The 26,169-nt window shown below is 34.7% G+C and overlaps 1 protein-coding gene across 3 annotated transcripts in view; it reads right to left on the reverse strand.

Annotated features, from left to right (window-relative positions):
* FSTL5 (follistatin like 5) overlaps positions 1-26,169 on the reverse strand; it is a 706,899-nt gene that overhangs the window by 233,829 nt on the left and 446,901 nt on the right. For all 3 annotated transcript variants that reach the window (XM_068542031.1, XM_068542030.1, XM_068542029.1), the window contains exon 6: positions 24,536-24,702. In XM_068542031.1, coding sequence (XP_068398132.1) covers positions 24,536-24,702 — 167 coding nt within the window. The remainder of the gene's footprint in view (positions 1-24,535; positions 24,703-26,169) is intronic.

A 26,169-nucleotide genomic window follows, 5' to 3' on the forward strand; every position in this document is an offset into this window, starting at 1 on the left:
AAAAGAATCTGAAAAAGTATATATATATATGTGTGTGTGTGTATATAAATATATATATGTGTGTGTGTATAACTATAACTGAATCACTGTGCTGTACACCTGAAAGTAATACAACATTGTAAATCAACTGTACTTCAATAAAAAAAGAAAGAAAACGAATAAAATATGTATTCTCTCTTCTAACCTGTTTCACACCTTAGTGCATATCTTTTAAAATCTGTATCAGTTTTTCCCCTGTAGATATTGTTGAGTTTGGATATATTTGTTGTATGCAAAACTTCAGTGTCAACCCTACACAGAAGTGCGAAGCAGTGGAGGTTGGAAAAAGCAGAGAAGCCGGTGTCATGGTGAATGGCGTGTAACTTGAGTGGGGCCTCTGGCCAGCATCACAGCAGCCGCCATTGGGTCTGGGGAAGACCAGCTCGCCCTTCTAGCTCTTCTCTGATTGCCAATAGCATGCAGTATTTTTCATCGGTGGACTAACAGAATAAAATATCCATCATATGGAAATAATAGCCTTCTGGAAAGTCCTTTTTAATCACATGCAAATTTAAAGTCTTCATAAATTGACCATCTTCTATGTTTACTAGTTTTTAATACCAGTATTTCACAATAATTTTAGAAAATGGATTTTCACCAGTGCCTTGGTGGAAAATACAGAAACTCAAAAATCATAATGGTTAATTATATGGAATTTATGTTTGATAGTCACCAGATTTTTATTTCTACTACTATAGTTATGAGTAGTGGACAGCCAGATGATTTCCCATGGATATTAGCAAATAATTTCCTGGAGTATTAAAGTGAATTTGACTATGACAACAGCATTTCTACCCTATGTATAAAAAAAAAAATGACTTCATATTTGAAACACAAGTTATTACTGAGAAAAAAAATTGAATTTATCTTGATATTATCCTATATATATGGGCTTTGGAATAGTTTTATGATGGCAATATGACAAAATACCTCATTTTTAATTCAAACCTAATACACAAGGAAGAATTAGACAACTGGAAACAGTTCTACACAAAGTGGTACAACTTTGGAACCAACAAATCTGCCTTCATTTCTGGCTTTACTTCCAGCTCTATTTATATGATTTTGGTTAATCAGTCACATAGCCTCATTTTCTCATAAATAAGTAGGGAAAAAAGCACCTTTCCTTACAAGATTTTTATCACGATTAAATAAGCTAGTTTAATATAACGCATTAGCACTGAGTTCGTCATGTGATAGGCACTCAAGAATGTTAATTCCCCTAACATTAGTTTTTATTTTACAGATTTGATTTGAAACATCTATAATGTCTATGTTTTGAGATATGGAAAATATTGTAGGTATGGGAAATTGTAACAAAACAGCAAAAAATTGAACTTAAACTGTCAATGAGTCCTGATGAGTCTAAAGGTTTCCTTAGTAAGGAAACGTCATAGTCTAAGCAGAAATATGACTGCAGTGATAAAACTGCTTATACGAAACATATGAATGGAAACTCCATGGTTAAAGTTATGCCTAAGGAAAAGTTAATATATATAACAATATCAGGGTATAATTATTTTACTTTCTCATATTAACCAAAGATTGATGACAGCCATATTAGTTTCGATGTGCGGAGTGATGCCAAAAAGGACATTTGAAATCACTCTACTCCATTAACTGTAACATTAAATCCCAATGAAATTTAAGTTTGAAGTTTATAATGCATCTCAATCTGAAACCTCCTTTTCTAATTAGTAATTTATTCCTTTTAACTTCCTATCAGGTTGGCTTTGCCAATCTTTAACCCAGATCACAAGTTGTCATTTCTAACATCAAGATTCAAACTATTAATCGACAGCCAGGCTACCCTGCTGCCTGAATGTACAAAAAAAGTCACTGATCTCCAGGAACAGCAAAGCTCTATGTTTTATTGACTGCTTAGTGTATTCAACTCAATAATATTTACTGGAAGCTTCCTATCCAGATATAATTTTGGTATTTGTTACATGGTTATAAAATAAGAATTAAGAAAACACTGCCAGTGAACACAGCTTGGCATTTAGCGAAGGAGCTAAGGCAGCATGTATGAAGACAAAGCAGAAAGAATTTATAACAATGAAACATTAGTGAAACCTAAGTTTGTCTTATTTCTGGAGATTGGCGGCTTTTATGGCATATCCAGGCAAGCAGAACCCTCTGGCTGTCTAACAGGAATCCCAGCACAAGTAATTTCTGTCTCCTTCCTTTTTTTAAGTAGCCTCTGGGTCTACATCTCAATCTCCACCTCTGTTTTCTATCCCAAGTTACAATAAACATTTCCAAACATATATCTTATTAGTAAAGAACAGCAAAATTATAAGAGGTGAGAGGAAAATCAATAAAGTCATAGGTAATTTACTAAAACTGTTTTAGATGAGACCAACATCTTTGAACAGAAGAACATATGATTTTTTTTCAAGCCCTACAGGTATACGTTTTGGTTTGAATCAGTTTATGCCAAAATTATTGAGGAGTCTGGCTCCTGGTCAGAAACCTATGTGTGCTCTTTCAGATCTGACCACAGGCAGTTAACTGGGCAGGCCTGACAGCGGAAAGCTGCCTTCCTCACACCAGCCTTGGTGCACAGCCCATCTCTGAAGGGAGTAGCACTCAAGGCCTCCAGATGCCCTGGCCAGCTGTGCTCTTATGCTCTCTGTATCAGGAGCCCAAGCATCTGTACTAGGAGACGTCTTCATCAGGAACCACCTACAGCAGAGACTTTCCTGAGACCTCTTTATGGGGAAAGAAGAGGGGATGGTGGAGACACCTTTTTCCTTCCTGGCTTAGTATTAAGTTTTTTGCTCTCCTAGCTCTTACCCTTCCCTCCTCTCCTCCCCCAGGTCCATAAAACTGCAGGATCCTTTTGTTCAGCCTGTCTTAGCAGTGAGCAATCCACCTGACCCTTGACCATTGCCATTGACTGGGGAAAAAATGGAACAATGGGACAGGCAGCCCTTTTGCTAATTTAACCTCTTGCTTACACTTTTGCACTGAGGTGACCAAAGTATTGTATATTACTTTCATTTTGGCTTTTTGTGTCAATCAGCTGCTCTGACACTGCAGCTCAGCTCAGCTCAGTTCTTGAAGTTATCGACCTTCTTTGAGCCTTTCTTATGGACAAACAGGGATAGCAATACCTTTCCCATCATAAACATGAGATGATGTAAGTGGATTTCTTAGGATAAAACTGGTAGGATTGGCAATCTCAAAACCATAATGATAACTGGAAACTTGAAGGATCTCCAAAGCGGTAAATAACAGTGACTTGTGAATCATTTTACACTTGTTATGAGTCATTTTACACTCGGGTTAGATAAGTTTTTATAGATGGATAATAAATCTTTTGTTTTTAAACTATGTCTATTTTCTATAGGATGTCATTTGAGCACTTCAAAGTCAACACATTTATGTGTAAGCTATATTCTAATTTGAGCAAGAAACCAACTCACAAGATTCTTCCGCTTTTACCAATAGTTCTATCATTTTTGAGCTACTAAGACTCAAGCTTTTGAGTCATATTTTGTTCCCGTTTTTTCCCTCATCTGTTGACAGAGTTGTTTCATGTGCATTTGCAAAAACAAAACAAAACAAAACAAAAAAGACACTCACCTGATATCTACCTGTTCTCTTAATAGGAATCTGATGCAAAATGCCATGCGGCTTTATTCCCAACATTTCCATAACACATTTCCCCAATAACAAACAAGCAAGCAAAACTTAAACAAATAATTCCTTGCAGGCCAAGTTAATAATTAATCAGATGTACCCTGGCATTTTTCAGTATTGATTTAGTCAGGAAAACCTCATTCCCCCCTAGCACCTTATATTAAGAGGCAGAACAGCACTGGGGTTGGTTGATTCTGTGCCTCCAGAATATTATTTGTCCATTTCTACCTTCATAATAATGTCCCTACAATTAAAGTTTCCACATATTTCCTTAAAATTATCCTGTTTCTTCTCATCCTTCAAGTCTAAATTCTGGGCTTCCTCATGAATGTTTTTAAGTCTACTAATTCATCATCTGTTCTACCAATAATGCATGTGACCCATAACACTAACTTGGTGCTTGATGCTCTTATTATACTTATTTAACAATATGACTAGTCTTCACATTGCCAAGTAGCCTCCTTTGACATACACAATTACTACAGAATTTTGACTACACAACTTTAATAACAAATTAAAACTTTTAAAGTATATCTTAATTACTTATTTAATAAGTATAGTTTCAAATTTGAACTGGTGCCTGAAAAAATTTGGTAATTAAAGCAAAATTTGGTAATAAGACATTTCAGTATATTATTCAAGTGGGAATTCAGGTAAGGAATTCCTTTTGAGCCTTGATTTATTCTATCCCACTTCTTCTCATTTAAGGTTACCTCCAATTTAGAAATATGTTGAAGCTGTAGTTGGTTTATATAAGACTTATTTTAGTGTGTGGCAAGATCACCTCCAACTTCAACAAAAATGACCGTCTTTAACTTTTTGACACTACATCGCACAGGGGTATTTTTTAAAAATGGGGGAAACAGATTCAAGTAAATATGGTGGCAATGGTATATTTAGACATTGGTGTGTACATTTTCAAAGTCCTGAAAATTTGCATCATTCAAAGACTAATAATTTTGTTTCTAAGTAAATTACATGACCACGTATACCTTTTCTGGCTAATGTAATGTATTATTTTGACTATTCTTCTACACATTGTAGCTTGTATTTCTACCTGGAATTTGTGTCAGGGAAAATATATTTTATGTAATATTAGGAGTCTGAGATATACAAAACATTTTCCTAGCAATTGTTTTGTGTTTTTAGTTATAAGATGAATATCACATATTCCAATGACATATTCAGTGGAGTTGTTCATTTTCAGTCTTTTGAGTAAAATAATATTCAAATATAATAAGATACAATCTTTTAGCAAATGAACAAAGGAATTTAACTGAGGTCAAAAGGAATAGCTTAAATTTCCTGGGAGGGACGTAGCAATAAATTTTCTTAAATTGTAACTGTTTACCTGATGTTAGTCTAGAGATGTATGTTCCCTTTAATATAATTTTACTACAAATCTGTTAGGCAAGTTGCTTAAATGTCTTTTATTTTCCTTGTAAATAAGAAGGTTTTGAATTAGAGCTATATCATGTCTTTCCAGCATCCACTCACCTAGGAAATAATAGAGTGATGACTTAAATGTTTCTGGGGTACAAATCTCTGTTAGGCCAGGGATTACATTAAGGTCTCTAAACATCCTAAAATAGTAAAAATATTTAAGATCCTTCCACCTTTATTCCACAAAAAAGCTGTCCCTAATACCTATTTTATCACTACATTGTATAAATAATAGCTTCCTCTTTTATTCAGTTACAGAACATAAAAAACACATCTTATCAAATATCACACTGGCATATTAAAGAAACCTTAAATGTATGGAGCTTAAAACCTAGTTGAGGAATACTTTTAAAAGCGTTAAAACACAATTCTCATACAAATATAAGGTAAGCATGAGGCAAAGTTTTATTTATCTCATTAATGAGAGAACCAGCAAGTCGGTAAAGCTAGTTCAAAGTCCATTTGAGGAGAGGAGATTTTCATAATTTGGTTCAGGCATGCTGAAATAAGTTTGTTAAGTTAAACAGAAACCGGTTAATGTCCTACAGTGTAATAAAACAATTATTTTGTAGCTGTCTTTTCTACAGAAATCATTTACCTCTTCTTTGGACATATATGCAAGTCAACATGCATATTCACAGATTCTGTGCTCTAATCATCAGTTAATGGACAAGCAAAGGTACATCCTAGAGAATTAAATAATCCTTAGGTGGGAGTGTTAGACCATACTCCAATATGACTTCAAAAGATATGTTGTCATTATATATATTTGTAATGTCATTGATACATCATCTCAAGCAATTGACTCTACAGCATTAGCCAGAAGTTGGCCCTTTAATTACCCTAAGCCAGAATAGGAGCCAAGGTCATAATATATCATTACAACCATGTTTGTCCCAGTTTGTTTCTCTACAAAAAATAAGTTCTTGTTCACCACATACACATGGTGGCAATCCATTGATGACTGTCTTTATTTTTGATGTCACAATATTTCTTGCCATGAGTCAAAATAAATCTTACAACTATAAACTCTAGAATTAGAGATTATAAAATATCCTTCCTGCCATAAACTCATACAGATCTGCTGACACTTTGTAAACACTCACTGATAAAGATTTTGAAGAAGCATATTCAAATTAAATCATTAAACTTAAATATGCCATAGTGGAATAGAAATAAATAAAATAAGAGAGGGATTAATATCTTCCTTCTGAACAATAGCTGATTTATTACTTTTAGACAAAAGTAGTAAAATTACAATGCATTTTTCCCTTTGAAATAAAATTTTATGAATCATGATAATGTCCATATAAATATGTTTGAACATCTGTTATATAAATTTAAGAATGTTTTCTAGAGTTATCTGTTATAAATATAATTCATTTTCAGGAAGAAAAGCAGTAATTTTTTAAGAAATGACCAATCAACATGCTTCACTAACATAAATTGGAGTTCTCACAACTCTGCATGAAGTTCCTTCAGTGAGCAAAAAAAAAAAAAAATTATTAATTATGTTTTTATTCCCTTGTCTAGCATTTGATAGTATATTCAGTTAGGAAGAAAATATATGTCTCCAACCTTTGCCAAAACTCTGCTAATTGAAGAGAAATAAAATAACAAATCCTTGAAGGAACAACAAAGCTGGATGGTATTTTAGAATTTCTTTTCTGTTTGGTTAATCACCTCTAACAGCCTTCTTAAATTTCTCTTTCTAAAACACTGAGTACTCAGAAATGTAGCTAGCTTACATGGATACTGTTACATCCACATAGCATAAATCTCTATAATACTGCTTATTTTAAATCAAGCTCTTAGTTTTGCTTCTTGCACAAAAGGACAAAGATAAGAAAAATGAGAATCAACAATTAACCTTAAAGTGATTGGTTGTCAGAAATCTTCCATCTATTTTGCGTTGAATTATGCAATAAGATTTTGATTTTAAACCCTATGATTTTTGGTGGTTGTGAAGCAATTATCCCACTATAATTTTCCTTACTTTTGTTAAATGTAACTTAGTAGCAGTAATATCTCTCACAAGCTGGGCATTATTTAAAAGGTCAGGAATAAAGTTAACTGTAATTAGAAGGGCAATGAAAAGTCTCCTGTGAAATTAATGGTATATGTTTTAGGGAGTTTACCTTTGAATGGTGCTTGCTAGTTTCTTTTGCTATAGAACTTAAAAATTGCTTAAAATTGTATGGATGTATTATTTGTTTAAATTATGGTTCAATCTGCATATGTGGACCAAAGTGAATGGAGAAAGGTAAACTACAAAGGGAACCAAAGTTATTCTCGAAATTATACCATTAAAAATCAACTTAAGCATCATCCTGTATGGGTATAAATATGTTGGTTTACGTAGGTCTTGTGCTGAGAAGTAAATGAGTTAATACACTTTTTAAAAATGACAACTTAGAATGGTTGGTAACTATTTAGTTTTCTTCAAATGTTATCTTGTGTTATATGTTATAAATGTAAATGTACAGTCTAAAATCAAATGCAAAAACCTGGATTTATTTGATATATTCAAGCCTTTGTTTCCTCTAAAACATAACAGGGACAGTCACGTCTCTGAAGGCACCACGGTATCTCAAGCCCATGTACCCTTTCTCAAGGATACCTATCCACCACTTCTTCATCTATTGATAGCTATCATCTCAACTGTAAGACTAGTGTATTCTTAAAAGTCTTCTATGACCCTGAAAACTTAAATTTGACTTCTCTTTTCTATTATTTATATATTTGTGTACAAAATATACAAAGGTATATATTTATGACACTGTTTCATATGCATTATTAAATTTAATGCAGTTATTTTCTTTTTTGATTCCTTCTGTGAACTTTTAAAGACTGAAATGGTATATTTTATAGGTATATCCTCACCATTTAGGTAAGTGCCTTGAAAAGTGTAGCAGTTAAATGAATTTTTGGGGATGCAGAAAGATTAAACAATGACCAAATATGTGTTTCTCCTCATCTTTTTTTTTTTACCCACCTTATTGCATATGATAGGAGATTAAATTGAAACTGTAGTAAAAAATCGATATGCTTAATGAGAAATGTGTTTAAAGTAATTGAATACAGAAATTGGTGAGCCGTGCTAGGTTTAAACAATTGACTGCCAATAAACATCAGTTGACTGATAATCCTTGACGTGGCTAAGTAAGTAAATAAAATCCCTAGCAAGCTGTAAATATAAAAAGCCCACAAACTCAATAGTGCAAAATTACAAATATGACATGTCAAAATGTCTTTTGTTATTTGAGCATTTAAAAATTATTACCTTCTTTGTCCGTATAGTGCAAACATCATAACACACAGCTGAACAGGTAAAGGTCCTTCCGGTCACAGTTTCTAGTCCGGGGAAGAAAGGCAAGAGTATTCATAGTTTTATTGTGATACAATAAGTATCGTAGTTACTGGACAAGAAACTTAAAAACAACTCAAGTTTAGGCATAACAAGTGTTCATCTGTTATAAAGGAGAACTGGATTTAGGTAGATGGAAGGGACAAGGAAGGGTTTTCCAGATGAGAGAAGAATGTCTGTGACAGAGGTAGTAATAACACAACACAGAGAATAGCCAGTGTTTTGGAAAGCTTGTAGTAAAGAGTGAACATGTGTGAAATGTAGGAAGAATTAATAGATAATAGGCTTTTTAGAATATGTTAAATAATTTTAATCTTTTCTTTTTCCTGAAACTCACAAGAAGACATTAAAGGGTTGTAAAGGGGAAAGTGAAATGTCCAGATGTAAATTTTATGAAGCTATGCCTGGCTGTATTATGAGTAAAAGGGCACTCTCAGTAGGCAAAGATAAAGTTTGAAGGTGAGAATTGATAAGAGCTTAAACTAAGGCAGCCGTAGTGGAAATGAGATGACAGAATAGATTTAAGATAAATAAAAAGTTAAATTCACAAGGTTTTGTGACATATTAGATTTGAGGGCAAAATTGAGAGAGAAATCCAGCAGGAACTCAGTTGTTGACTACATTTACATGGAATAGAAAACACACAAATGTTGTAGGTTTTAGGGTAGAAATATTGCCTTGAATTTTGCACATTCAAATGAAGAAAATATTACTCAGAAGAGAAATTGAAAGTAGAACTATAATTTGGAATGTATCAGCTTAAACATAGTAATTGAAGCCCTAGATTCAGAGACATAATAATGAAGAAAAAATTGAAAAAACAAGCTTCATCACGTTAAGAATCTATATAGTTATTTGACCATTGATCTTACTGAAAGGAAAAATGTCACAGTGAAGTCCTGTTTCCATATTACTATTCTTCACAAATTTATTTAAATAATGTGATCTTCTATAATTTTGAAAACTGAACCTAAAATTAAAAAATATATATATCAAGTACTCAACAAACTGATATGTGAATATTTTTCCACTCATTCAGACATGGACATTTTATCTTTATACATTGCTATTTGCAAGAGTAAGTTCCAAAGGAATCTGGCCAAATATATTCAAAAATATTTTTTAAAAGACTGATTTTAAGATTCTTTGAGAAGTGAATTGTAAAATGCAGTGTTCTATTATATCAGCAGAAAACAAAGTAATTTAGGAACAATATTCTTTTTAAAGCAGCATACTGTTAGGCAATATTTATGATCACAGGCAATTTCACCAAGTTAACAATTAGTATTGAACCTGCATCACATATGTTTAAGTGATAGATGAATGCATATTGCATGTTGTATGTTTGTGGAAGAAATTCAAAGTCCTCAGCCATGCCAAAACTCCCTGCTTGATTTGGCTTGGAAGATTTTGAATCATAAATATTCTCTGATTTCACTTGTGGATTTTAAGATCCACAATGGCCTCAGGCTTATATGAAAAATGAATTAGTGATAAAAAAATTACATGATTAATGATGTATTATATTACAAACATTAAATGTCTACATTTTTAGTGAAGGGGGAAAAAGAAATGGATTGTTTATAGTCTAGAGAAGAAAAAAGTCAATTTCTTTCTTTTCAAATAACTAGTTTTGATGGTATTGTCTAATATGACCCATATTAGAACACAACACTTTTAGAGTTTTAAAAAGTTATAAAGAAAACTTACTAATTAAATTATTTTAATTGGTGTTATATAATTTGGGCTCTGTTATCAATGAATAGCCTAAAGGGTAAAATTGTCCCTTTCATATATACAAGAACTTTAAAAGTCATACATTTAAAGGAAAAAATTGTATTTTCACGCTGCTTTAGACGTTAAAATTAAGTAACAAAGTCTTTTCCATCTCTGGGGAATAGATAAGATTTAGGGATTTTACTTGTAAATTTGAAGTACAGTACATATTCTGAAACATTTTTTTTACCAGAATAAGGTATAATATTCCTTATTAAGCATTTAATGGCTTTTAAGAATCCAGACATATAGAGAACATTTTATTTATTATGCTTTGATATGTTATCTTCCAGTGCTAGTTTTGTCAGCAATGTACTAGAAAATCTAGCATTAAAAAAACCTACTCTAGACCAGAGTAGGTTTTTTTTTTTCTCACAACTTATTTATCTATTCTATTTTTTTTTCAGAGTAGGTTTTTTTTAATGCTAGATTTTAGAGTGAAGTAAGTCAGAAAGAGAAAAACAAATACCGTATGCTAACGCATATATATGGAATCTAAAAAAAAAAAAAAAAAAAAATTTTGATACTGATGAACCTAGTTGCAGGGCAGGAACAAAGAGGTAGACATAGAGAATGGACTTGAGGACTTGAGGTGGGAGGAGGAAGCTGGGGCAAAGTGAGAGTAGCATCGACGTATATACACTACGGAATGTAAAACAGTTGGCTGGTGGGAAGCAGCCGCATAGCACAGGGAGATGGGCTTCGTGCTTTGCGATGACCTAGAGGGGTGGTATAGGGAGGGTGGGAGGGAGGCTCAGGAGGGAGGGTATTTGGGGACGTGTGTATGCATATGGCTGATTCGCTTTGTTGTGCAACAGAAACTAACACAGTATTGTGAAGCAATTATACTCCAATAAAGATCTACCAAAAAAAAAAAAAAAAAACTACTAATATGACAAGCTGCCACACCAGCAATTGTATCCTGATTTGAATTAAAATGTTCATTTTAAATTTTTTATTTTCCATGATTTTTTGTTTTTTTTTTTGCATGCTTTGCTTTAAATGGAGATCAACTGTACATGGTGAGAATCACCTCAAATAAGTTTCAGGGATAGAACAATATTAAGGATGATCATAAGGAAAAATCATCAGACTGAATGCAAAAAAAAAGTTAGTAGAATATTTAAGGAAGGGGTAACAAAGCAAAACAATCAAAGAGATAAATTGAAAGCTGATACAACTACAGAAGGAACTTAAATGGTACACAGAGTTGTTCAAATTTGAATTCAGAGGGATAATCATATGTGATCAATGCAGAAAGACAGAGTGTAAGTAAAACATCTTATATCCTCTTAGATGGACTTGTAAAAAGAGTTGGAGATTGTTCTCCTGGTCCTCCTTTGTAACAGAAGGCTGAGCAGTATGCCCAGCTAAACAATTGTATTTACCAGCCTCCCTGGTATAGTTATTGCAATTATGGCACATCAGTGACCTATAAACAGTGTGGGACTTCCAGGAATAAGTGCTGTTCATCTTTCACCTGCTTTGTACTACTGTGAGCCTGAATTATAGGTTGATAGAATAGAGATTGGTGACTGGAGCTCCTATGGCCCTCTTGAATCCTGAAATGATCTTGGAGACAAAAGCCATGCTCTTGGAATGTCAGAAAAGATAGGAGGTTGAGTTCCAGATGCCTCAAGGAGCAATCATGTCAGCTGTGGACAGTATATTTTATTAAAGAATAAACTGCTGTCCATTTAATCCACTATTTTTTCCAGTCTTCTACTAGGTGCTGGACACAATTACTAACACAGGTTAGATAGATGTAGAAAACAAAAATCCCAGAACAAATACTAAAAATGAGAGAACGAAAGGAATCTACAAAGCCCGGGATTTCACTTCACATGAACTTTCAGCATTTCAAACATTTCATATCAGTGATATAAGCCACAGTAACATTTTTAGGAGAGTAGCCTAATGCCATATTCAAACCAATTTGAGTTTCATGTAAATAGAGTTCCAGACTTAACAAATAAAATATGATCCCCAATTAAAGTTGAATTTTAGAGAGACAAGAATGATTTTTATATAAGTATATCCCATGCAACATTTGGTACATACAGTAAAACTTGATTTATCATGTATCTGAAATTAAAATTAACCTGGAAGTTCTGCATTTTATCTAACAAGCCTACCTATAAAGTTGTTGAAATTCATAGTAATATTTATTACATTAGGTTATTTTCAAAGAAATAATATTTTCATGGGGCTTTGTTATTCAACATGATCAACAATGCCATATTGAATCAAGCTACTCATAGTGATATGAAAATAACGTATTTTATTAAGCATTTGTTATATGTCCTTGAATTTTATAATAATCCCTTCTTTATAGATGAAGAGACAGAAGCGTAAGCTTCAATCAGTATGTTGTGAACATACAGCTAATAAGTAGCAAAACTAGGATTGGAATCTAGGTTGGTATGACATAATATGATTTTGATGTTAAATATAGACCAGATCAGATTGTAATATAGTTTAGTGAATGGTGAAAAACTACAGATAGTATAAATAAGATACAGACAAGAATTTTTAGACCTATTTTTTTCTCAGGTAAAACAAAAGAAAAGCAAAAAATTTTGTTTTACAAAGATCTACTGAAAATTTTCTTGGTAAAGTCAAGATATCCAAAAAGTATTGTATTTCGACTCCCCTCTTTCCCTCACTTCTGACTATCAATCCTGTCAGTGAATTCTATTTTCTATCCACATTTCTCTTAATTCTATATCTTTGTCTCTATGCACACCTTGCCTTCCTTAACTGAGCTTCCTTAATAAAAGGAAATTGCAAACCAGGAAGCAGCTGGAGAGAAGTAAGTTTGATAGAAGAGCCTTACTCTATAACTCTTGTCCTCATCTTCATCATAACCTGGTCAAAGCTGATCAGACCAGGCTTAGGACTCAGGCTCAATCACAGTAATAAGAGAATTGAATCTTGTGTGCCAAGCTCCACCCAAAACAGGATGATCAAAATAAGCCAATTATCTTTTTTCAGGAATTGGGCAGAAAGAGGATTGAAGACACACATACCAAAAAATGGATAAATATATAATAGCTGAGTGAGTTTAATGGAATATCTTTAAAGCAGGGACTAATACAAGATTGCTAATATGGAGATATAACAGCATGATCTTAAAGCTTCATTGAATAGAAAAAATCTTCCAATTTCAGAGGCTATAATTGGATACAATTTTGTACTGGCAGTTTCTGCAAGTTTCCAAACTCCCTTATTGCTATATGTAACTTACATTGAATTCACATTCTTTCAGGCAGGTTGGGTGTGTCCATGAAATATATATTAGGAGGAAGAGAAGAAAGAGGAAGAGGGAAGAAGGAGGAAGAGAAGGAGAGAGAAGAAGAAATGTTCAACTGAACATTTACAATGTACTTCATCTAGTGTTATCAGCTGTAAAATACTTTATCTCATTAGTCTCACACAAAAATGAGTTCATTTTATTGGTACATTCAATTCACAGATAAGGAAGCTGTGGCACAGGGAGGTTAAATAAGTTGCTTGAGGGCAAACCACTCCCAAGACACTTTATATTAATTGGAATCCAGATAGTCTGAATCCCCAGCCCATGCTGCAAACCTCTGTGTCATCTTTCCTCCAGTAGTTCTGTGGTGTCCTTTTAAATCATTTGGTGCAAAACAGAAGACAGGCAAAATGAAAGTCTTCAAACATCAATTGATCATGAATCAATCCCACACAAAATAGCAGAGTATAACACATCTATTTGTAATACATAGGAGCCAGAATTATTTGGGATACATTTTATAAAAGGCAGCAGAAAGCTACAGTGTCTCACTTACATGCAATGGTTTAGCTCATGATCTAGAGTAAATCAGGCCATGTAAATATCCCAGGTGTACCACTTAATAGCTTACCAACCTGCGGTGAACAATTCTCTTAGCATAAATCTCCACATGTGTAAATGGGGACTTATTTCTTGCTTCATGGAGTTGTTTTTAGGGTTAATGAGATAATGAGGTAGTGAGGTAATAAGAACTAATATGAATACATCCTATTAAATAAACAAAATTATCTTTGCAATGCATGGGAAGGGGATTCAAAATGTACTCACAGGACTTCTTCTTCACCTGAGAATAGGAGTAAGTGCATATAAAAGGTGAGGGGTAATTATGCTTTTTTTTAAAAAAAATGTCCATATTATTTTAATCTTTTGCAATCAGAAGGTATTCATGTATTGAGTAGGTAAATAAATACTAAATTTTATCTTATATATATTAAGTAATCAGAAAGAATATTGCAAATTGTTACTGATTCCCTTTGACTTAAAAAGCACTATAAATTTAACTTTACACAATTTAATAGACATTAAACCCACTTTTGTGAAAACAGACAATATACTAACAGGGTATAAAAACCGACTCATACCTGAATTTTTGAAAGTCTTCTTTGCTTATAAACAAAGTAAAATGTATTTTGCTATAGTAAGATTATCTTGATCTTTCAACATGTCATAAATCCACATAGAACAATTAAAAATACATTTTAAGGAGATATAATAACAGATACTTCTTAACATTAAATTCAAAATATAATTAGAAAACATTCATAGTGTTTTAAGCAGGAAAGGGGTTTAATAAAGATACTAGGAAGGTCATAGAATAAGCAGGATATCAGCGTGTCAGCTTAGGGAATGAGAAGCCAGAAAAGGTGCACAAGCCACATACTGAGACTGGCCAACTGGAGACCCTGCTGAAGCTGAACACTGACCAACTGCAGAACTTTTGTCACTGATGTCCTTGAAAGTGGGATCCTGCTGCCACAACACTCACCGGGAAGGATGGGTGTAGAGAGTGGACTCTGAAAAGCATCTGCATTCCCCTGTTCTTGTTTATAAAAGGAAATCTTGTTCAGCATCCTATTTATTAGAGCCTTATTCACATATCTGCTTCCTAATTGCGAGAAGGTGGATTAAGTAAGATTTTGCTTTCCACCTTGGGGTTAGGAAAAATCAAAGCATTGCCAGAATATTCAAAGAGGAGTTCAAAAGGTGTTGGGTGACCAAAAATCATGTCAGATGTCCACCAGAGACAGTGCTAAATATATGTATATAATATATAGTTTATTTATATGCTGAAGTCTTTATTTTAGCAGACTTTAAGCAGAAATAAATATAAAGAAAAACACAAGTGAGATTTTATAACTGTTTTATTTCACATTTTAGTTATATTGGTAAATGCAATTAAATGTATTCAGATAATTTGACAGGTGATGGCATAGAACTTAATGAAAACACCAGAAGCATATTGGGAAGTTGAAAAAATACCCTTGTTTTCAAAGACATCTTTGGATATTCCATGCAGCTTTATTTGAAAGGCTGGTAGTTTTGTGTACACTATAGATTATGAATGCTTGTTTAACTTAATTAAGTATGCCTTGAAATGAAATTGAAACTTTCTAAATATTGGAAAGGTGATTTTTTTAAGTTCTCAATATTTTTCTGCTCTATGAAATGTATCCAAAATAACATCATTCAGTAAAAGTTAATTTATTGATGCCAGAATTCATCTAACATTTACATATATTTTAGAGCTCTAACTTACTCATAATAATTTTTTTCTGGAAATTTCAAGGTTCTAGAACAGTCAAGAATAAGAAAGTAAGCAAAATAATTTACATGATCCATGCACAAGAATATGTCCACTTTTGCAAGCTGTCCATAGTCTATAGCTCTGTGAATATCATCATATGATTTACATAGTACGTACTCCCCCTTATTCTTGAAACAATTCAAATGAGCTTATTTTGAGGTATTCAAACAAAAGCATCATAGAATACATAGACTTCTTTAAAATAACAGTGGTAAGCTTGATAGTAAGGATGAAAATAGAAAATAAAAGATAAAATACAGAAAGTGGTTTAAGATGGTGGCATAGAACTTACCTCTCCCCGCAAGCATACCAATTCTATAGTTACAGATTGATCAGTTCCCTGTGAAAAACAGCTGAAATCTAGCTGAAAAGCTTCTCTACAACAAAGGACCACCTCGAGATGGTAGAAGAGGCAGAGACAGTCTCCCACAAATGTCACACACCCAGTGCAGCAACCCCCAAGCAGGAGGAAACTCACAATTACAAACTTCACCCTGAGGACGGAAGGGTTGAGCCGCATCTCAGACACTCCCAACCTGGGAATCTGCACTGCAGAGATGAGCCCCCAAAAGCCCGGCTTTGAAAAACAGTGGGGCTTATGTTCAGGAGACCCAAAAGGCTCTGGGGAATGGAGAGTCTGTTTTCAAAGGGCTCATGTACAGACTCACTTACACCAGGACCCAGTGCAAAAACACCAATTTGAAAAATGCCTAGACCACATGTGAAGGAGATTTACTAGCTAATCTTAAAGTGCCTCCTGGGGCACAGGAGTCTGTTGGGGCTTCCTCTGGGGATGGAGGCACTAGTGGGTGCCATGTTTGCTCTCTCATTCCAGCTTGGTAGAGCCAGCACTGGTGGGCACCAGGTTCTGTACTCCCTCTATCTTGCTAGTGCTGGCTGGCTTGCCCCACTTAGATACTCTCCCAAAGCCTCACTGAAGACAATGATCCCACGTCACCCCTGAGCCTAAGGTGGCCCTGCTGCAGGCAGTGGGCTTACCCCAGCCCTGCTCCCCTCTAAAGTCCCACTGAAGTTTGTGGCTTTGTCCCACCCACAAACTCTCCTGTGACCCTGCTGAAGCTGGCTGCTGACTCCAACCCCAGGCTCCTCTGTGGCCCCACTGAAGCCAGCGGACACACACAGTCCCCACAGGGGACACCCCTTGAGCACCAGGCTTGGGTGGCCAAGGGGGCCTATATTTCTGGGTCCCATAGGACTGAAACAATTGGAGGAACAGTTTTTGGCAGGCTACAACCACCAGGTCACAACACAGACACTCTCAGACTTTCCGTGAAAAAGGCCTCTTTACCTGTCCTGGAGCTTGAGGGACAGGCTTGAGGGGGCAGGTTTCAGGTTTACCACATATGTAGAGGCTGCAAAGGAGCTCTCAGGGAATGTAGGCTGGGGATGCCATCCTTGTGCTCTCCTTTGGCCTTGCTACAGCTCACTGGTACTTTCCAGAAAGGACCTTATACACTCATCTGGAGCCCTGGTTTTCTCAACTCTCTCCAAGGGAAAATCTTCAAATCACCTAATCTGGAGGCCAGCAGGGGTTGTGAGGTAGTCCCACAGGACTGTATATATTTGCATATTTTAAAAGCTGCTACCTGAGTGTCTAGTTTTCAATTAGCCTAAAACTAGCGGCTGACAAAGATCCCTTCATGTGAAACACTGACAAGGCTTGGCATGACCTCAACAACTGAAACTATCAAGAATAAATTGGGCTGATAAGACAGCCACAAAAGTTCTAGAGACAACCAGAGCTAGGGCAAAGTTGAACAGTAACATTGCCTACACAAGGCTATACCTTCAAGACTAGGAGAGGTAGAGGTTTCACCCACTCCATGGAAACAAATAAAATAAAGAGAAACAAGAACATGAGGAAACAAAGGAAAATGTTCCAAACAAAAGAGCAAGATAAAATCCCAGAAAAAAAAAACTTAAAAATAGAGATTAATAATTTACCTGATAAAGAGTTAGAACTAATTGTCCCTGAACATGGCAGAAGAGTGGATGAACACAGTGAGAATTTCAACAGACATAAAAAATATAGGAAACTACTAAATAGAAGCCACAGAGCTGAAGAATACAAGAACTGAACTAAAAATACACTAGAAGAATTCAAAAGTGTACTTGATGAAGCAAAGAACAAATCGGCAACCTGAAAGCCAGAACAGTGGAACTCACCCAAACAGAGCAGAAAAAGAAAAAAAGAATTAAAAAAATAAAAATAGCTTAAGGCATCTATGGGATAACATCAAGCAGAAAAACATTCAGCTTCTAGGGTTCCCATAAATAGAAGACTTAAAGAAAGGGGCAGAAAATGTATTTCAGGAAATAATGGCAGAAATCTTCCCTAACCTGGGGAACAAAACAGACATCCAGATCCAGGAAGCACAGAGAGTTCCAAAAAAGATGAACTCAAAAAGATCCACACCAAGTACATTATAATTAAAGTGTCAAAAGATAAAGGAGACAATTTTAAAAGCAGCAAGAGAAAAACTACATTTTACATGCAAGAAAACTCCCTTTAAAATATCAGCTGCCTTCTTAACAGAAATTTGACAGGCCAGAAGGAAGTGGCATGATATATGCAAAGTGCTTAAAGTGAAAAACAAAAAGAATCTAACTAAGAATACTCTACTTAGCATAGTTATCATGTTATCATTCACAATTAGATTGAAGTAGAGGTCAAAAGTTTTCTAGATGAGCAAAAGCTGAAGGAGTTAATTGTCTCCAAACCAGCCTTATAAGAACTATTAAAGGGACTTCTTTAAGCTGAAAATAAAAGGGACTAACTATCACTAAGAAAATATAAAGGGGAAAAAATTCTCACTGGCAAAGGCAAATATATAGTAAGTATAATGGACTAATCACTTACAAAGCTAGTATAAGGTTAAAGACAAAAGTAGTATAATTATTAACTGTAACTATTATAATTAGGTAAGAAATATGCAAAATAAAACAATGTAAAATATTACATCAAAAATATAAAATATGGGGGGTGCATAAAAATGTAGATTTTTAAAAATGTGTTCAGATTTGAGTTGCTTTAAACTTAGACTCTATACAGGTTCTTATATGTGAACCTCACAGTAACAACAAAGCAAAAACTTATAGTAGATACACAAAGACAAAGAGACAAGAATCTAAACATAACACTGAAGAACATCATCAGACCACAAGGAAAGAGAGCAAGAGAAGAAGAAACTAACAAAGAGGAACTGTAAAAATGGCCAAAAAACAAGTAGCAAAATGCAATAAGTATACAACTATTAATAATGACTTTAAAGCAAGTGGACTAAATAAACTAATCAAAAGATATTGAGTGACTTAATGGATTAAAAAAAAACAAAACAAAAAAAACAAGACCCATCTATATGCCTCCAACAAGAGACTCATTTCAGATCTAAAGATACACACAGCAGGGCTTCCCTGGTGGCGCAGTGGTTGAGAATCTGCCTGCCAATGCAGGGGACACGGGTTCAAGCCCTGGTCTGGGAAGACCCCACATGCCGCGGAGCAACTGGGCCCGTGAGCCACAGTTGCTGAGCCTGCGCGTCTGGAGCCTGTGCTCCGCAACAAGAGAGGCTGTGATAATGAGAGGCCTGTGCACCGCGATGAAGAATGGCCCCCACTTGCCACAACTGGAAAAAGCCCTCACACAGAAACAAAGACCCAACACAGCCATAAATAAAAAAATAAAAAAATAAAGATACACACAGACTGAAGGTGAAAAAATAGAAAAGACATCCCATGCAAATGAAAACAAAAAGAGAGCTGGTGTAGCTATACTCATATCAGACAAAATAGACTTTAAAACAAAGACTATAATAAAAGACAAAGAAAGGCATTACATTATGATAAAGGGGTCAATCCAACTTGAAGATATAACACTTGTAAATATGTAATCACCCAATAAAGGAGCACCTAAATATATAAAGCAAATATTAACAGACCTAAAGGGAGAAATTGACAGCACTGAAATAATTGTAGGGAGATTTAATATCTCACTTACATTAACGGACAGATCATCCAGAAAGAAATCAATAGGAAAACAATGGACTTAAAACTACATTATAGCAGTTGAACTTAATAGATATATAAGGAACAATCAATCCAAAATCAACAGAATACACATTCTTCTCAAGTGCACATGGAATTTTCTCTAGGGTAGATCACATATTAGGCCAGGAAATAGGCCTCAATAAATTTAAATAGATTGAAATCATATCAAGCATCTTTTGTGACCACAATAGCATAAAACTAGAAATCAATCACAAGAAGGAAATGAAAAAAGTTACAAATACATAAAATTAAACAATATAATACTGAACAGCCAATTTGTCAAAGAAATCAAAGGAGAAATCAAACAAATACCTGGAGACAAATGAAAATAGAAATGCAACATTCCAAAATTTATGAGAAGTAGGAAACTCAATTCTAAGAGGGAAGTTCACAGTGATATAGGCCTACCTCAAGAAACAAGAAAAATCTGAAATAAACAGTCCATTCTTAAAAGTAAAAGAACTGCAGAAAAAGGACAAACTCCAAAGTTATTAGAAGGAAGGAAACAATAAAGATCAGAGCAGAAATCAACAATATAGACACTAAAAATAAAAAAAATAGAAAAGATCAATGAAACTAAGGGTTGTTTTTTGGAAAAGATAAACGAAATCAACAAACCTTTAGCTAGACTCACTTAGGGAAAAAAAGAGAAAGAGTTCAAATAAATAAAATCATAAATGAAAGGGGAGTTGTTACAACTGATACCAGAGATATACAAAGGATCATAAAATACTACTATACATAATGATACAACTAACAAATTGGACAACGTAGAAGACATGGATAAATTCCTAGAGACATACAAGATGAAAACAAACATAAAATCTCTCAACAAAGTGAGTATAGAGCAAATATATCTCAACACAATAAAGGCCATATGTGACAAACCTGCAGCTAACATCATACTCAACAGTGAAATGTTGAAATCTTTTCCTCTAAAGTCAGAAATAAGACAAGCATGCCCACTCTAGCCTCCTTTTCTCAACAAAATATTGGAAATACCAACCACAGCAACTAGGTAAGAGAAAGAAACAAAAGGAATCTAAATTGGAAAGGAAGAAGTAAAATTGCCACTATTTGTATATCATCTGATACTATATATAGAAAAGCCTATAGACTCCACTGAAAACCTGTTAGAACTAATAAATGAATTCAGTAAAGTTTCAGGGTACAAAATCAATATACAGAAATCTGTTGCCTTTATATACACTAATAATAAAATATCAAAAAGAGAAATTAAGAAGAAACCGATTTACAATTGCTTCAAAAAGAATAAAAAAATTATACTGGGCTTCCCTGGTGGCGCAGTGGTTGAGAATCTGCCTGCCAATGCAGGGGACACAGGTTCGAGCCCTGGTCTGGGAAGATCCCACATGCCGCGGAGCAACTAGGCCTGTGAGCCACAACTACTGAGCCTGTGCGTCTGGAGCCTGTGCATCTGGAGCTCTGCAACAAGAGAGGCCGCGACAGTGAGAGGCCTGAGCACCGCGATGAAGAGTGGCCCCCACTCGCCGCAACTAGAGAAAGCCCACACACAGAAACGAAGACCCAACACAGCCAAAAATAAATAAATAAATAAAGTGTAAAATTTATTTAAAAAAAAAAGATTATACTTAGGAATAAATTTAACCAAGGAGGTGAAAGACCTGTACACTGAGAACTATAAGATACTGAACTTAAGGGGGAACTGAACTATAAGATACTGAACTTATTTATTAAAAAAAAAAAAAACAAAAAAAAACAAGACCCATCTATATGCCTCCAACAAGAGACTCATTCAGATCTAAAGATCTGACAGAAATTTTACAGGCCAGAAGGCAGTGGCATGATATATTCAAAGTGCTTAAAGTGAAAAACAAAAAGAATCTAACTAAGAATACTCTACTTAGCATAGTTATCATGTTATTTCATTCACAATTAGATTGAAGTAGAGGTAAGAACCTCTACTTTGGAACCACAAAGACCTTGAATAGCCTAATCACTCTTGAGAAAGAAAAATAATTCTGGAGGCATCATGCTCCCTGATTTCAAACTATACTACAAAGTTATAGTAATAAAAATAATATGGTTTTGGCATAAAAACAGACACATAGATCAATGGAAAAGAATAGAGAGCCCAGAAATAAACCCATGCATATGTTGTCAATTCATTTATAACAAGGAGCCAAGAATATGCAATAGGGGAAGGACAGTTCCTTAAATAAATTGTGTTGGGAAAATTGGACAGCCACATGCAAAAGAATGAAATTAGACCACTATCTTATACCATACATAAAAATAAACTCAAAATTGATTAAGGACTTGTATATGAAACCTGAAACCATAAAAACTCCTAGAAGAAAACATAGGTGGTAATCTTCTTGATCTCAGTCTTGTCGTGGACTTTTTGGCTCTTACCCCAAAAGCAAAGGCAACAAAAGCAAAAATAAACAAGTGAGACTACATCAAACTAAAATGCTTCTGGAAAGCAAAGGATACCATCTGCAAAATAAAAAGACAACCTACTGAATGGGAGAAAGTATTTGCAAACCATATGTCTGGTAAGGAGTTAATATCAAAAAGTGTATAAATACTTCAAGCACGTCAATAGCAAAACAACAAACAATCAGATCAAAAACATGGGCAGAGGATCTAAATAAACATTTTTCCTAAGAAGACATACAGATGGACAACAGGCACATAAAAAGATGTTCAACATCACTAACTATCAGAGAAATGCAGATCAAAACCACAGTAAGATATCACCTCACACCTGTTAGAATGACAGTTATCAAAAGACAGGAAATAATAAATGCTGGAGAGGATGTAGAGAAAAGGGAACTCCTGTGCACTGTCGGTAGGAATGTCAATTGTTGCAGCCACTATGGACAACAGTATGCAGATTCCTCATAAAATGAAAAATAAAACTACCATATGACCCAGCTATTCCACTTCTGTGTATTTATCCTAAGCACATGAAAGCACTAATTCTAAAAGATATATGTGCTCCTATGTTTATTATAGCATTGTTTACAATAGTCAAGATATGGAAGCAAATTATGTCCCCATCCATGGATGAATGGATAAAGAAGACGTGCTATATATATACAGTGGAAAGCTACTCAGCCAAATAAAAAGAAGGAAATGTTGCCATGTCCGATACCAGACCAGAGGGTGTTATGCTCAATGAAATAAATCAGACAATTTCACTTATATATGGAGTATAAAAACAAAACAAACGAACCAACCAACCAACCAAACAAACAAAACAAAGCTCATAGATACAGAGGACAGATTGGCAGTTATCAGATTGGAAAGGGTAAAGGGGTTGAGGAAATGGGTGAAGGGGGTCAATTGTATGGTAATTGATGGTAACTAGACTTATTGTGGTAATTGCTTTGTAGTGTATACAAAGACTGATTTTGTTTATGTTTTACGGCTGAAACAAATATAATATTATATACCGTTTTTACCTCAATTTTTTAAGAAGCATAAATGTAGACACAACAACCCGTAATGCAAACCTAAGATGATTTTGTCTAGGGCCATACCTCTCAAAGAATCTTGAATGCTCCTGAAATTATAGCTGTTCTATGGCACAATGTTCTTGATGTCTTGGAGAATTAAACATTATTCTCCGTATACTCTGAGGAAATTTCCCAGATGTAAGCAAATTTAGAAAAATTTTATAGAAGTAAAAGAATCTAAAATGGAGAAGTTTTCTTTTCTGAAACATTAATGGACATTAAACAATATTAGTAAAATGTAACAAATAAGAGTGACTCTCTTGGGCTTGCGTTTTAGGGGTTCTTTATGAAGCAGCAAAGAATAAGTGGATAGGTGATGGCTTTCTTGAGTGAGAGTAAAGAATATCTAAAATTTATATGCAAAGACATCATAGAACCCCAAGATCACTAAGGTAAAGGATTCTCCCACCTCATTTCCACAGACAACCCATAACATACGATTTTTCCTTCTTTTCATTATCTAAGACGATGCTCACTTCTTCATGTTCATTTTCAACAGAAAGCATGGAAGGAAGAAATTAATTCCCTGGAGTTTGTTCAGCCTTTGTTTCACCTTTTGGGCTGTACACTCTTTGAGTTTAGATTCTGATTCTCCAGGAATAAACCTGAGTGATGAACGTGTTCCTTCATTCCACAAAAATAAATCATTTATTTGTTTTATTAATATTTATTGTTTCTAATACATTATGAAGTATTTGAAGCAAAAACTTCCTTTACCCACTTTAACACTTCATAAGCTATAGGCTGTTGCTCAACTATAATAGCAAATACATAGAGATTCATTGTTGGTAATTATAGAAATTCTTAGAGCCAGACCTTTATGGTTTAAGTTTCTGTGATCCCACAAACACAATGGTATATAACCTGCTTACTACGCTTAAACAAGTGATTTGGATAATTTCAAATGATCTATAAGTGCCTCCCAGACAGTAGAATGGATATGAAAATGTTCCAATAATTCTCTTCAATTCTACATCCTATTTCATTAAGCTCCTCAGACCGCACAAAGTCTAGAGTATATCGTGTCAAATGCACAAATTATACACAACCTCTATTTATGTACTCACATTGATGTCTTCCAAATCTAAGTTGTTTAGAATAATATTGTTCCGTTTCCAGATGATCGGAGGTCTCAGTGCTCCCTGAATGGCACAGCTCAGAACCGTACTCTGTCCCCCAGTTGCTGCTGTGATGCTTAGTTTCTGATCTTCAGGCAGACTCAGCTGGATAACCTCTGTAAAGATAGTATCAGGAATGTGGATGAGCATGTAGTTTTGTAAAGTTAATTAGTATAAAGTTTCTGAATACAAGTAATTAAGGCTTTTAATTTGTATAAGATGGAAAAAGCTTGTGATGAAATGAAAAAAGAGTAAATTGTTTCCAATAAAAGGTCAGAATGACATTTTAATTTAATTGATTGACAGGCATCCTCATGAGGCAAAGCACTATTAAACATGAAATGAATATCAGAAGTAGAGTTATAATAAGCCTGGCAGATTGCGCCCAGAAGAGAGAGAAATTATTTAACTGCTAAATCAACATGTAGTGTGTCATTGGCATTGAAATAAAAATGATGTTGTTTATTCACTGATAGATTTATATTGTGGGTGAGGTGAGATCATTGCTGGCTGGCTTCAGAGAACACTAGCATAGCTGAATGGGTAAAATGCATCACTATGCTGGGAAACATAAACTGACTCTAAAGGAATAAGATTTATTTGGGAAGTTGAGGGAGGAAAAACTGAAGTTCACCAACCAAACAGCAAATTCCTGAAATTCTGTCAGCTGCCTTTATCAGACAGTGTGGGTCCAGTACAGTCTTTTCCTTATTCTTAAATTTTAAAGTTAAATATATTTTTAAATAACCATTAAACGCATTTCTCCTAATAATGCTGCCACAGCAGGAAATATACTTTGTAATCTGGATCCTCTTTCCTGTTTCCAGACGGTCCTCACCAAGCTTGGGAATGAACCATGACATTTACATGATTGTCCAAGGTCACCAGAGATGCCTGGGATAATCCCACCAGTCTTTACCCATGTGACAACTGCCCTTTAGTTTTCATCTTACACTCGCTGACACACTATTGTTTCTATATTATGCTGAAGTCTTGCATTGTGACTTTGCTCAGTCTTAGCCAGGTGAGAAATACCAAAATCACTATTCTCACTGAAATTTCCATGTGGGTGGGGAGACCATAATTGTCATTTGTTCCTTTGTTGAGGTTGATGATATTTTTCATGATGGAGGTGTTGACTGCCCAAAGTGGTGGCTTTTAATTTGCAATAAATATGATCAGGTACAATCAGAGCTGTATCCTCCACAAACCCCTCTTCTTCCTTTTCATCATTTGACCTTTTTCTCTCTTTCTGAATCCTATCTTCCTCTTAAGGAGGAAGAGAAATGCTAATCAAATGATTTTTATAGACTATAACTGTTCAACAAAGAGTTCTTTGAATTTTTGGTACCACCACAAACTGTAATGTCAAAAAATGGCACAATTCTTTGTCTCAGAAGGTCGGGATTGAACATATAATCCCTACATGCACTTGTTAAGTGCTGATGTTCCACACCATTATCTGATAAAAATAAGCAGAAGGAGATTGACCCTTATATTCTGTTATACAGGATCTTGTCTTTAAAAGCCAAGTTATTTAAGTCATCATTGGTTTGTGTTGTCAAAGAGTGGGGTAGGCAATC

The sequence above is a fragment of the Eschrichtius robustus genome, chromosome 4, assembly GCF_028021215.1.
Source record: "Eschrichtius robustus isolate mEscRob2 chromosome 4, mEscRob2.pri, whole genome shotgun sequence".
Taxonomy (NCBI): domain Eukaryota; kingdom Metazoa; phylum Chordata; class Mammalia; order Artiodactyla; family Eschrichtiidae; genus Eschrichtius; species Eschrichtius robustus.